The 13972-nt window shown below is 50.3% G+C and overlaps 1 protein-coding gene and 1 pseudogene across 7 annotated transcripts in view; one reads left to right on the forward strand and one right to left on the reverse strand.

Annotated features, from left to right (window-relative positions):
• LOC309806761 (uncharacterized protein) overlaps positions 1 to 13972 on the reverse strand; it is a gene marked incomplete at its 3' end in the record, with an annotated part of 54799 nt that overhangs the window by 6008 nt on the left and 34819 nt on the right. For 3 of the 6 annotated variants that reach the window (XR_014294437.1, XR_014294438.1, XR_014294439.1), the window contains exons 3-4: positions 3591 to 3667; positions 2935 to 3177 (exon numbers count right to left, since the gene is read on the reverse strand). Coding sequence is in view for 2 of the 6 variants with exons in the window: in XM_082625730.1 (XP_082481856.1) it covers positions 5213 to 5335 (123 nt within the window). Of the gene's footprint in view, positions 1 to 540; positions 2213 to 2934; positions 3178 to 3590; positions 3668 to 5212; positions 5336 to 13972 lie in introns of those variants that run through there. The other 3 variants (XR_014294441.1, XM_082625731.1, XM_082625730.1) reach the window with 3 other exon arrangements.
• Positions 5672 to 12044, forward strand: LOC309806760 (putative ATP-dependent RNA helicase DDX28; annotated as a pseudogene). The gene is made up of 2 exons (XR_014296181.1): positions 5672 to 7432; positions 11595 to 12044. The product of XR_014296181.1 is annotated as a putative ATP-dependent RNA helicase DDX28 (transcript).

A 13972-nucleotide genomic window follows, 5' to 3' on the forward strand; every position in this document is an offset into this window, starting at 1 on the left:
GTGTATGTTATTATAGAGTGTTGAGTAGACCTCTCTTCGTATCCCATAGGTACTTGGTGATTATATATTTCATATGTATTAGTACATGTCTGTTAACCCCCATATCCTAATTCATACATTCCTTACACCTTTCCATTTGGTTAAACATAATTTGGTTTTCTGAATCTATGTGTGTTCTCTTGGAAATTATTTCATGGGTATCAATTTTTAGGTAACACCTATAAGTGATGTCATAGGATGTCTGTCTTTCGGTTTCTATCTTACTTCATGTTGGGTGATTATCTGTAGATCCTTCTATAGTGGTGCCAACGGCACTGTTCCATGCTTTTTCATGGCTAATATTCCATTGTGTACATGGACGACTTCTTCTTGGTGCATTTTTCTGTTGATAGACATTTTGGTTTCTTCCAGGTCTTGGCTCTGGTACATGTTGCTGCAGTGCAGGATTGTCAGCCTGCGTCTTTTTGATTCTGGTCTACTCATGTGATAGGCCCATTAGTGGGCCTACCAGATCACATGGTAGCTCCATTTTTACCCCTAAACGCACCTCCAATCTGTTCTCACTACTGGCTGTTACCAGGTTTCATCCCACCAGCAGCTAAAGGGTACACAGTTCTCTAAAACCCCTTCAGCATTTATTCTTTTAGACTTTTTTTTGCTGATAATCATTCTGACGGCTGTGAGGTGAACGTTTTCGTACAGTGGACTTGCATGGCTTTATTAATTCCTGATGTTCAGCCTTTTTCCATTCCCATTTTTTTAACAAAAAAAGAAAGGAAAAGAAACAGAAGCCAAATATGCATAAATTATGCCTCTTGAAACTGTCGTTTTGAAATATGGACGTCTTTTGAATTTTTTGGTCGATATATGACCCCAGGATTTGTTTTCAGGGCAGGTGTCATTTACAGGCCTGCAATTATTTGGAATATCAACTGACCATTAGCGCTGGGATTAAAGCTGCTGTTGTGTGAAACGGCCACAAGGTGGCAGCAGTTCTCCCTTACCAAATCTGGTTACTAGGGCAACAGAGCCTCAATGGAAGTCGCGTTCTATATTGGAATTTAGAATGGAATGTGCCAGGAGAAAGCCCCTCAAGTTTGTCTCACTATTTCCTGTTCTTTTTTTAATTTAATTTTTTATTTTTTATTACTGCAAGTTTGATTACAACGTTTGGCTTGTTCTAGGTGTGCAAGATGTGGTTCTTTTACACATATACATATGTCTGTTCTTCCTGGGATCATTTTCCCATGTATGTTATGACAGAATGTTGAATAGTCTTCTCTTGGTATTCCGTAGGTCTTTGGTGATTATATATTTCACCTGTGTTTGTATACGTCTGTTAACCCCAATATCCTAATGTATCCAATCCTCACACCTTTCCATTGGTGAACCATAAATTTGTTTAATGAATCTCTGATAGCCCTTCTCTGTGGGAATATCTTCACTGGTATCAATTTTTAAGTAACACCTATAAGTGATATTATACGATATGTGTCTTTCTCTTTCTGACTTACTCCAGGTTGTGTGATTACATCTAGAATCATCTACGGTGCTGCACAGGGCAATGTGTCCTTTTTTTCCTTGGCTAATATTTTGTCTGTACTGGTACCAGTTCTTCTTTGTCCACTCATCTGTTGCTGGACTTTTTGGTTACTTCCACGGAAACAGACCTTCCTGCCAGTGGTGTTCCTCGGTTATAAATTAGAGAGGAATGTGCCCAGATAAACCCCCAAATGCTTACGTCTCCTTACTTATGTTTGTTTTTAAATTTAATTTAAACTTTTTATTGGAGTAATATTCCATTGTGTACATGGACCACTGCTTCTTGGTGCACTCCTCTGTTGATGGACATTTTCGTTGCTTCCAAGTGTTGGCTATGGTAAGTATTGCTGGAGTGCAGAATTGCCAGTCTGTGAGGTTTTGATTCTCATTTTCTCAGGTGACAGGTCCAGCAGTGGGTATGACTGATTGCCTGGTAGCGCAATGTTTCCCTTTTCAAAGCACCTCCATTGTGTTTTCATTAGTGGCCCTTACCACATCCCCCTTAGAACGGAGGGTACGCACTTCTCCACAATCGCTTCAGCATTTATTGCTTGCAGCATTTTTGCTAATGGCCATTCTGACTGCTGTGAGCTGATAGGTTTTTGTAATTTGGGTTTGCATGTCTTTACAAATACCCAAAATTCATCATTTTTCCAAGCCGTTTTTGTTTCTGTTTAAAAAAAAGGAGAACAAAGTGTGCATACAATATACCTCTTGAAATTGTCTTCTTGGAAGGTTGCCCTCTTTTGAATTTCTTATTCGGTTTTCGATCCCAGGAATTTTTTGGTGGACAGGTGCCATTACAGAACTGCACGTTTGGTGAATAGTTAGTGACCATTAGCAGTGGGTTTAAAGCTGCTGTTGTGTGAAACGGTCACAAGGAGGCAGCATTTCTCCATTCCCCAATCTGGGTAGTAGGGCAGGAGAGCCTTTCTGGAAGTCGTGTTCCTAGGTTGTAAATTAGAATGGAATGTGCCAGGAGAAACCCCCATACGTTTATGTCTCATTACTTCTTGTTGGTTGTCTTAATTTTTGTAATCGGGGTAATGATTACAATATTGTTTGCCCTAGCTGTACACAATCTGGCTCATTTCTACATTATATATATCTATTCATATACAGATCCTCTTCCCATGCAAAATATTACACAGTGTTCTGTAGACCTCCCTTGCTATATGGTCGGTCTTTGTGACACATGTATATAATATGTATTGGTATATGTAACACTGACCTTAATTTATCCATTACTCCCACCTTTCCTTTTAGATAAGTATAGTTTTTTCCTACATCTGTGAGTGTCTTTCTCTGTGGAAATATTTTCCTGTGGGTCAGTTATTAGATAACACCTATAAGTAATATCATAGGATATAGGGCTTTTGATTTCCAACTTACCTCATGTTCCATGATTATCTCTAGGCTCATCTGTGGTGCCTCAAAGAGCAGTAATTCATTGTTCTCCATGGTGAATATTCCATTGTGTACATGGACCTCCTCTTCTTTATCCATTCACCTGTTGATGGACATTTGGGTTGCTTCACCATCTTGGCTATTGTGAATAAGGCCACAGTGCAACTGATACAGCCTGTGTCTTCCCGATTCTGGACTTCTCAGGTGAGAGGCCTAGCGGTGGGCCTGCTGCATCGAATGGAAAACGTAGGGAGTAACCAGGCAAGGTCAGTTACCATGGCAGCCCTGGGAAAAACATTACCAAGTGACACGAACACTCCCAGGAGCCTACATTTGTTTCCACAATAAGTAAACATTTCTCATTTCTAAAGTACTATACTGTGAAATATGCATCTTAGTCACAACTAGAGGTTACTCAGTGTCTGCTGTGAGTGGGAGGAAAACAGAAGGGCCTTACACAGTACCTAAAGCAATGACAAGAAGAAACTAGGGTCCATGGGCAGAGACAGACAGGCTCAGTCAGGCTCCTATCACTATGACATGCTGAGGAGATCACGTTGTAAGGGCTCGAGCACGAGAAAGCAGCCACTAACCAGCTACCCTGTCTCAAATATGTAGAGAAAGTCAATGTAAATGCTTACCTATGTATTATTCTTTTCTGATCATTCTTTCAATGTAGACCTTCTGGCTTTGTGCAAAGCGATTCTTCGTTTTGTACCTGAAAAATGAGTGGCACATGTAAATGGATGAAACATGTCACAGCAGACATCCAACGAGCACTTCAGCTAACGAACGAGGAGCTCCGAGTTCTGGGAAAGAATCGTAAAAGTAGTGTAGAATCACAATATCTTAGAGCATCCTTTATATCAACTCCCCTCTATCATATCACCAATCAGTGGTCATCAGCCTATACATGAACTTTGCAGTGACAGAAAACCCAGCACTCTCTAGACAGATCTAGGCATTTCTAGTTGCTACAGCAGTCTATATCAAATTCAGAATCTGACTCCCTGTCACGCATCAGTCCCAGTCTGCCTTCTGCAATGGTACACCCCATGGCACACCTCATCTCTTTTCCACCTGGCACATTTCCCAAACACATGAGGACAATTTTGTTCTGCCTAAAGCTCTCTTCTCCCACGTCACCCTCCTAAATCACTCCTTCCTTCCTGTGTTTAGGACTTTGAGGAGCCCCCAAGGTTTTCTCATCCCAAGGCCATGACAAGCAATGGCATCAGTGTGCCTGCTACAGATTCTGGGAAAGGGGCAGGGCCACACAGGAGTCTGGCAAATGTGACTGACTACCTGAAGGGAGAGTACATGTGAGAACCTCAGCCTCTATCCAAGGTTTCTCCATAGCATGCTATTGACATTTTGGGCCAGATAATTCTTTGGGGGTGGTGGGGAGGGCTGTCCTATGCCTTGTACGATATGTAGTAGCATCCTGACCTCTACCCACTAGATGCCTGCAGCACCACCATCCCCACACCCCGGATGTGACAATAAAAATTGTCTCCAGCCATTGTCAAACGTCCTGGAGGACGGGTGATGGCAAAATCACCCTCACTCAGGAGCCACTGCTCTTTCCAATGACTCTGTTCACCCATGAGTACTCAAAACTCTCTCCTCCGCTGGCTTAACAGGTAACTCTCCAGAAAGTTGATCGAGTATCAAAATGCTATTTGAAATTTGATAGTATTTATCTCTATAACGGTATCTGATGAAAGTAAAACTCTCTCCAGATGTTAATAACCTCCCAGGTGATTAATCCACGTTTACCTTATCTCCTACCCGAGACACTGGAAATTACAGAAATGATCGGACACCCATTTTCGGGAATCGTTCAGGAAGCACCTGTTGTCTAAGGCTTTTTGGCAACCTGAACAACTGAATTAAAGTAAAATATTCTGCCTGACCGTGGCTTTGTGAGACAAGACACAAACCTGTAGCAGGACCCTCCTCTCTGCTGTTTACGGAATTGAGGTATCTGACTGGAAAGCCGTTGGAGGTGAACTACCCAAGAAAGCAGTGGGTTCAGGATGAGAATTTGGAAAGGGTGACAAGGGAGGGGAGAATGAACCTCAGCTGAAAAGAAAGGGGAAAAGTACCAAGAGATGAGTTCTCTTGACTGAAGAGAAGATACGCTGAAAGCCATCAGCTTGCCCTCGGGGCCCTCAGCTCTCTGGGGAGCTCTAAGGGAAGGGTGAGCCTGGACCTACGACTCCGGACTCCTGGTCTCGGCCCCCCGGCCTGACCCATTCACTCAGACTCTCAATAAATACTTGTATTCAAAGACCTTACACGGGGACCACATCTGGGAAAACATCGCCGCACCCTCATCATAAGTCACAGGGGGAGACCCGAACTGGCCAAGCCATGACAGGAGCTGTGAGGGCGACAAAAGAGCACGGCAGGGATCGGACATCGGATCGCCAGAAGCCCTCCGCCCTCCTGGTTCGTAATGCCAGGGCCCCATCGCCGCGTATCGCCGGACCCCGGTCCTGCCTCTGTCGCGCACCCTTCCCCAAGGTTGGCGGGGGTCTGGAGTCACCATCCCCGGTTCGGACCTACAGACCTCGCCGCTGCTGAGCTCTACAGATCCCGCTCCTTCCACACAGTTCGCCGAGTCCGCGGGCCTTACTGAGCCGCGCCGGCCACCGTCCGCGAGGCCTTGGCGCGCCTGTGACGTCACTGTCGTGCGCCTCTCCCGCAGCAAGCGGAGTATGGCTCTCGCACGGCGGCTGCGGCTGTTGTCGCTCGCGGCTCGGTTGCTTCTGGCGCCTTGCCGGGACCTGACGGTCCACGGTCCCAACGAGCCGCTGCCCGTGGTGCGCATCCCGCGGGCTCTACAGCGGCAGCAGGAAGAGTGGCATAGCGGCCAGCGTAGCCCCCCTGCGGCCGGTGCTGGCGCGTCCTGGGCTGACGCTGATGTCAGTGCGGCGACCCGACTTGAACCAGCCGGCTCACCTCACGCTGGGCTCTTGGAACCCGCGCCACTCTCTTCGTGCGGCTGGAGGAATCGGTGCACCCACGCGTACCATTTCTCCATCGAGTGCGCGCAACATGAGGCTCCAGCGCTGCGGAACCTTTCGCCCAAGGGCAGCTGCACTGAAGTGTGTCTGGAGCTCCCCGGTCTGAGCGCGCTACAGGAGGCTGCTCCCGAAGTTGTTCGGCCCACAACCGTGCAGTCAAGTACCATTCCCCCACTTCTTCGCGGCCGCCACATTCTCTGCGCCGCAGAAACCGGCAGTGGCAAAACTCTCAGCTACATGCTACCTCTCCTTCAACGGCTGTTGGGCCAGCCAAGCCTGGACCCCTGTCGTATCCCTGCTCCTCGAGGCCTGGTTCTTGTGCCTTCTCGAGAATTAGCCGAACTGGTGCGTGCCGTGGCCCAGGCCTTGGGCAGGTCCTTGGACCTCCAGGTGCTGGAGTTAGGGGGAGGCCATGGCATGAGGAGGATCAGGCTGCAACTGTCCAAACAGCCTCCAGCAGATATTCTGGTGGCCACTCCGGGGGCTCTGTGGAAGGCCCTGAAAACTCAACTGATCAGCCTGGAGCAGCTCTCCTTCTTGGTGTTGGATGATGCAGACACGCTGTTGGATGAAATCTTCCTGGAACTGGTGGATTACATCTTGGAGGGGAGCCATATAGCAGAAGGCTCAGCTGACATAAAAGACCCCTTCAATCTCAAAGCTCAGTTAGTGCTGGTGGGGGCCACATTTCCCGAAGGTGGAGGCCAGCTGCTGAGTAAAGTTGCCAGCTTACCCTCTCTCTAACCCCCGTTACCAGTGACAAGCTCCACTGCATCATGCCTCATGTCAGACAGACATTCATGAGGCCGAAGGGAACAGAGAAGGTGACTGGGTTGGTACAGATCCTTAGGCAGCATGACAGAGCATAAAGACTGGCGCCGCAGGAACTGTTCTGGTGTTCTGTAATTGCTACAGCGCTGTGAACTGGCTGGGGTATATATTCTGGATGACCACAAAATCCAACACTTAAGACTGCAGGGACAAATGCCAGCCTCAATGAGCAGGCATCTTCCAGTCCTTCCAGAAGGGCTCCCGAGACATTCTTCTCTGCACAGACATCGCCTCTCAGGGCCTGGACAGCACCCAGGTGGAGCTAGTCATCAATTATGATTTCCCTCTCACCCTGCAAGACTACATCCACAGAGCAGGGAGGGTGGGCCGGGTGGGGGGCGAGGTGCCAGGCACCGTCGTCAGCTTTGTGACCCATCCCTGGGACGTGAGCCTGGCTCGGAAGATTGAACTGGCAGCTCGCTGGAGGAGAAGCCTTCCGGGACTGGGGTCCTCAGTGAGAGAGCCTTTGCACCAGCAAACCTTATTGCAGCAGGCTTATATATGATGCCGTAACAGGGACCTTTCCCTCTGTGCTGGACGGGTGAGCACACTTGTCAGTGGGGTGCTCTGGGCTGCCTAGTCACCTTCTGAAGACCCGGGCTGCTGTCTGGCTTCAAAAGGTAAGTTGCTGGCCAACACTGGAGGGTGAACTACTGAGCTCGGCTCTCTGTAGTCTTTCACGTGAAGAATAATGTCGATCTTGGCTCTGTATTATGACATGGTTTCTAACAATAAGCGATGTTTCTATGGGTGCCCCTTAATAACAGTTTCCACTGGGGCAGAATTCAGTAGACCCTGAGAAGATTCACACTCCAAACTACCACACTTAGGACGAAGGCTCTTTCAATTGATGTTTTAGTTTAAATTTTGTTTCCTGCCCCCAAACATCCATTAAGCCTCCAGGAGAAGGAAAAGGGGATGTGACTAGCAATAAAGAGAAATTTTCTTCACAGCAACGGCCATGGCAAGCTTAGGCACTTTTGGTGAAATCTCTCTGGGAAGTACTGGCAGAGGAATAAAAGGCAAACTGACACAGAAATATTGCTTGGTGTGCATTTCCAGGCTCTGCCTTCTTTCTCATCTCTTGGTGGCAGGTGGAGGAAGAGAAGAAAAGGTTAAACTTTTTTATAAACCAGCAGAATAAGCTTAAAACATCCTCTCACTATCTCTGCATAGGTTCTAGTCTCTGCAGCATTATATAAGCTTTGCCCAAAGTAATGAATTGTTGAAAGTCAAATGTAATACTTCACCAAACAACTTAAAAATGCTTGTGCACTGGAAAGGGTTAAGTTGCAGAGAACACAAATGGACCCAGAGCAACCTTTGCCGAAAGAGAATATTGTGCTAAATGTACAGTCATAGCTCTTTTCCATATGAAGAAACAGTCAGAAGGATAAAAGAACTTGGTCAAAATCACACAAGTCAGTAGGAAAGAATCTGGTTTGTCTGTCCTCAGGGTTGTGTTCTTTAACCACCAGGCTAGCTTTTCTCAAATCTGATTCATGCATAGAATAACTACACACCTCTGCTTGCCTTGAATATTCCCTGTTTATACATATGCCTGCTGCAGTTTTTAATATTGACCACTTTGACTCCCAAAAGCAACCGAGAATACACAATAATTTGGTCTCTCTATCCATGGACCACTGTGGTGGGACTGCCCAGGAAGCTTATTAAAAGTGCAGCTTCCTGAGCCCTACTCCAGATCTAGATAAGTTTTCTGAGGGTTGGCTCAAGAATCCAGGTACAAGGCTTTTTAAGTGGTTTGGTGGAACCCCCCAGGTGATTCTCTCGCTCTCTTAAGTTAATAAACCGTTTATTCTGCCTCCCCCAGATGCCCAGCCAGGTCCTGTTAAGGTAGGAGTCCCCACACCACATCAGAGGGATGCTCCCAGCTAAGTAATCTCCAGAGCCTTGGATAGTCTGAATGGTCTCATGCTGGCCCACCTGCCATGACAAACCTCCGCCAGAGCATTCCCCTTCACATTTACCTTCTACCACTCCCAAAGGCAGTCTGCTCCAATGAGGCCTGACTTCGTCCTAACGGGCACCCACTGATTCAAGCAGTTTAGGGATAGAAGGTGCTGTGGTTCTCAACCAGGGTGGCCCAACCTCTAAAAGGGTAGTCCAAGCAGTCTCTACCTCCTGGGCACATCCCCTCTGCAACAGCCCCAGTAAACGAAGGTCCCATCTTTGCTTTTTCAAGGTCGGCAACAGGGAGTCCCCTCCTAAAGAAGGTTCTCTCTCATTGCCACACTATCAAAAACTGCCCCAAATGTGGTTCCTTCCTGTGGGCCTGATCAGGCTAAGGACAGAGTTGTCTCTTTCCTTCTCTGAGTCGGACCAAGTTGTCTTACTAACCCCTCTTCACAGTGTTGACCATGATTTTCACGGGGGCTGCTGCTGAGCCTTTATCTCATCCTTTCATGGTGGAGAGAGAGAGGATTATAATGATTTTTACTTCTAGGGGAGAGGGGAGTGTAATGATTATGTTGTCATTTTGTATTATGTCCTTTTGTCATGAATTTGTTTTGAATTTCATATTAAAATGGGCCCACCATTCCCACTTTGTGAGGTCATTCAGCACCCTCATTTTGCACCTTTAACGTCTCTCAGTATCACTTGGAAATGTTTGAAACGGCATGAGCTCGTCCTCACATTCCTATCAGCTGTAAATCCGGAGCCCCGACATGAACGTAACCATTGAGCAGAACCCCTCTCCACTACCTGTGTAACACTGGGTAGGCCCCTTAACATCTTGGTTTTCTTAAGCCCTCAGGTGTAAAAATGTGAGGGTTCTATGAATTTATATTTGGGGCAGGACAAGGTCGAGAAGTGTGTGTCTTTGCTTGTATTCTTCCAAACTGGAATGTCTTCCCTCTCTTCCCCATGGGTCCAAATCTCACTTGCCCTTCAGGCCCACTGCCAAGGAGCCTTCCCTGATTCCCCAGTCCACACAATTCTCTGCTTCTTAGGGTCAGTGCCATACAACCTAGCTGTCTCTTATCATTAATCTTGCCTCTCAAGCCAATTTCAGAATGTGGGTCTCTCTTGCCCTCCTGTACCAGCCCACCTGCACGCCCCACATGGGGTGTCTACTAGACTACAACATGGGTGAGGAAGCCCAGGTGTGAGGGACCAGGCAGAGTACCTCTGCCTCCACCCTGCTCTCCTCCACAAAACTGCCCCTCCTCCTGAAACCTGACCGCAAGTCACAGGTTCCTTATTATGACCTCACTGGGTAGTGATGACCTCACAGGCCTTCTCACAATTTCCATGGCAGCATAACTATGGAAACGTGCTGCCCTCAGAGAAACTTCCCTACCAGATCTCCACCAGATACCAATCTCTTTGGTTGTCTGAGAGAGAATGTCTGACCGGATCGTCTATATTTACTCAAACCTGTGCTCTGTTCCCTGGCTGGGCAGTGCAGCAGGTACACCGAGACCGGGCATCTGTAGAAGAGGCATGGTGTACACACAACCTCACCTGGCTGCCACATGTTCCTGTGGGGCTTGCCCACTACGTAAACCTCAGCACTTTCCCAGCTGTAAGTAATACCAGTGACCTGGGACACCAGGGTCCCACAGTGCTCACTGCTGAGGACAAGTGAAAGGTCATCCCTGAAGTACTGTGCAGGAAGCTTCTGATCTTTATAAATATAGCCTTCCACTTTGGGCTACAGGATGCTTCCATTCAGACCCTTTCCTGATTGGCCTCTTAGCAAAAGACAAGCACATTTTTGTTGGCAGATGGTAAACGGAGCAGTTTGAGGAAGAGGGCCACTCTTTTTTTTTTTCTTTTTGCGGTATGCGGGCCTCTCACTGCCGCGGCCTCTCCCGTTGCGGAGCACAGGCTCCGGACGCGCAGGCCCAGCGGCCATGGCTCACGGGCCCAGCCGCTCCGCGGCATATGGGATCCTCCCAGACCGGGGCACGAACCCGTATCCCCTGCATCGGCAGGCGGACCCTCAACCACTGCGCCACCAGGGAGGCCCCAAGAGGGCCACTCTTGAACCGCACCTTCAAACCCAGGCACCTCTGTGCTGTCATGTACACATCTATATCGGTCCCCTCAGACACATCCCATACTGAGCTGCTGAGTACTAGGGGAGAGGGTGGTGCCTTATTCATGGGAAGACCGGAAGAACCAAGGGGGGTGATGAAGTGCTAGTGAGACTGGAGGGCTGAGCAGATGGTGTCCCAGGAGGCTGGGTGGATGTGAGCCTACACTTGGTACCCAGAACCCGGTCTGAGTCTCCTGATCACTCTGCCTCAGTATTTGGCCTTGATCTAATCTAGATAAAAGTATCAGAGGGCTAGAGTTCAGTGTGGTTGTAACAGGCATTATAAATGGGGCCCAAGAGGGGTTGCCAAGGTGGGAGGGGTCCTTAACCAATTTATATTAGATTATCTTTTTCCAAAACTTGAAAGACGTTTCCATTAAAGCCTCAGAAGTGACACACTGCAAGAAATGTTTTCTCTGTTGTGGAAGGGAGAGATGGAGAGGATCATGATTGCAATTACTTTCGGGTTCTACTGTTTTCCCCGGAAACGGTGAAGAGACTACCTCACCTGATGCAACCGTAGGCTCTAGGAATTGCTTTTGTAGCCATTGTCCCTTCTCTAGGGACTCATAGAGGTGATGGGCCAAGGCTGTGTTTGGGATGTCAAGTAGATTAAAGGTCTTGAGCCAGAAACTGGGAGAGACATGAGAGAGGGAAATTCTGGCAGGAGACTGTGTACAGCAGAAGTGACTGATCAGTTCTGATTTTCTTTGCAGCAGCCGTGGCTCCCCTTTGTCCTCCTACACCTGGTCACTACCATGTCCTCAACCGAGGGTGTGGAGAAACGCAGGTGGGCCAGCATGGGGAGACATACTGCCTGGTTGGTGGCTACCGGGCCTACGGGGATGCTCCTTTGGCCACGCCAGCAAAGGCGGAAGCCGAGAAGCCAGTCCCCAGATGTGCTCCCGAGAGAAAGCACACTCCGGAAGAGTCGGACGAAGATCTCGGTTGCTCCAGACCCAAAATCCGGCGATTGTAGCATGGTGCCAGGAGGCGGACTCCACAGAATCTTGCTGGCTGAACCATTCTGAAGACAGGGCAATGGTTTAACTGCCTAAGACAGCAAATGCCTCTTCCTGCAGTGACCCCTCCGGCCGCCCCCCCCCCACTGCCCCGTGACCCCTCCGGCCCCCCCCCTGCTCAATAAAATGCTTTTCTGTAACAGATTTCTAGGGTCGCCAGTGCTCAGACTTAGGTCACTACCCCTGTGCTAGGCACTCCTGCCACCCGGCAAAGATTCCAAAGGTGGAACAGCTCCAGGGGGTGCCAGGGATCAGAGCAAAAACTTGAGAGGCTGGGGATGCAGGAGTTTGGGCACAGTCCCTAAATCATCTCAGTGGTTGAGCTTCTGTGAGAAGGCACATCCCCAGTGTGTGTGGGGGGGGAGGGGGTCCCTAGAGGAGGCAGCTAGTGGGAGGGCCTGAGGCTGGAAATGGAGAATGGCGTGCGGCCTCTGAGCAAGCACAGGCACTTAGCCCTTGAGGTTTCTGGGAAAGCTAGAGCCACAAGGGCCATGAGACAAGGCAAGTGTAGCAGCAGAACCCAGGTGCCAGGTCTTTCTTCATAACCTACACTTCTCCACGAGGCCGGGCCTTCCAAGCTGAGGTAGGAGGGATCCTGGCCAGAAGGTCAGCCAGCAGCTCTGGGACGAAGGTTGCTGCGGTGGGGACTCTGCTGCCACGGAAATGACTTCATTTCCTTCCACTCAAACAGCCTGCTGACTGGGTTCCTGCTCTGTTGAGTTAAAGGGTCGTTGACTCTCCCCAGAAGGTTGTTCAGTTCACCTCCCAAAAGTCCCTCTATTCAGGCCCTTGGGAGGTGTAGCAGCTCCTGAGGGCGCTCTCCTGAGGCTGGCTGACAGAAGTGGGGGAGGTTCCTGATAGTTCCCAGGCGCTGGTTCAAGTCCCCAGAGAATGGTCATGCAGGTTGGGGAGTCAAGTAGGAGGAGAGAGAAGGTCGGGGGCAGAAGGCCCCTTCCTGAATCCACAGCTCACAAGGTTACCCCACCCCATTTCCAGAAACTATCTCTTCCCCCACAAAAGCCCCCATGGCCCAGTACCGGGAAACCGGGAGCCCAGAGCACTTGTGGCCACAGAGACCCTCGCATGCAGCCCTCGGGGTGGGCGGGGCCAGCTGCAGGCAGATGGGGACGAGGTGTGCTCCCGGGAGGCCACGGGCTGCAGGTGGCCCTCTGAGAGAAGCACCCCAGCTTGGACAGGAAGGTTAGAGGCGGGGTGAGCAACCTAGGGCGCCCCCTCGGAGCAGTGGGAGTGGGAAGAGGGGCGGGGGCGGAGGGAACCCGCGATGGGAGGCGAGTGGGCTCTCAGCAGAGGCCAGCTTAGCCCGCGGGAGGTGCCTCTGAGTAGGGGGCGGGAGGGCAGTGCCGCCCTGTGGCTGCCGGGCTTCCCGGATCCGGATCGCAGCTCTCCGCACACGACTCGCAGGGTCCTGTGACTCTGTATCCCCTCCCTCACCCCGTCCCCCTCGCGAGGCCGCGCCGCTGGGTGGCCTGTTTCGACGGGCAGAACCCCATAGCCCGCCCCTCTCAGACCCGCCTCGGCCCGCCTGCCTTGCCCTGCGCCGCTTGCGCCCCAGGGGCCTCGAAGGTCCCCGTGCACGCAGCCATGGCCTCTGCTGTGCCTGCTGCTCCTGCTGGGTCTGCTGCTGTGATCGGTAACCCGCGTGCAGACCACGCTGGGCACCTCCAGCACCCCAAGTCCGCGGGAGCGCACGCGGGCCCTGATGCGGGACTTCCCGCTTGTGGAAGGGTGGCTGCAGTGTGTGCGGGCTGCTGGGGGCCGGTGGGGGTCTAGCCTGGCCCTGGGCAGGGGAGGAGGTCCGGAGCATGTAGCGCTAGTGGGGAGGCTCCCTCACACCACCCCTGGATGTCCTCTCCATCATCTATGGATGCCCTTCCCCTTCTCTATCATCCCCTCCCTGGCGAGAACCCCTCAGCCCAGGCCTCAGCTGCTCCTAGTATAGTCTGTGTGACAGTGTGAGGTGGGGGACCCCCAGGCTGGCCCAGGCCAGGCAATGTGTCCTGCCCGATCCCAAGACCTAAGGAGCCCACCCATTTGCCTTGACCTCCCTCCAG

Source organism: Mesoplodon mirus (genome assembly GCF_964341445.2).
Source record: "Mesoplodon mirus genome assembly, chromosome: 6".
In the NCBI taxonomy this organism is placed as follows: Eukaryota; Metazoa; Chordata; class Mammalia; order Artiodactyla; family Ziphiidae; genus Mesoplodon; species Mesoplodon mirus.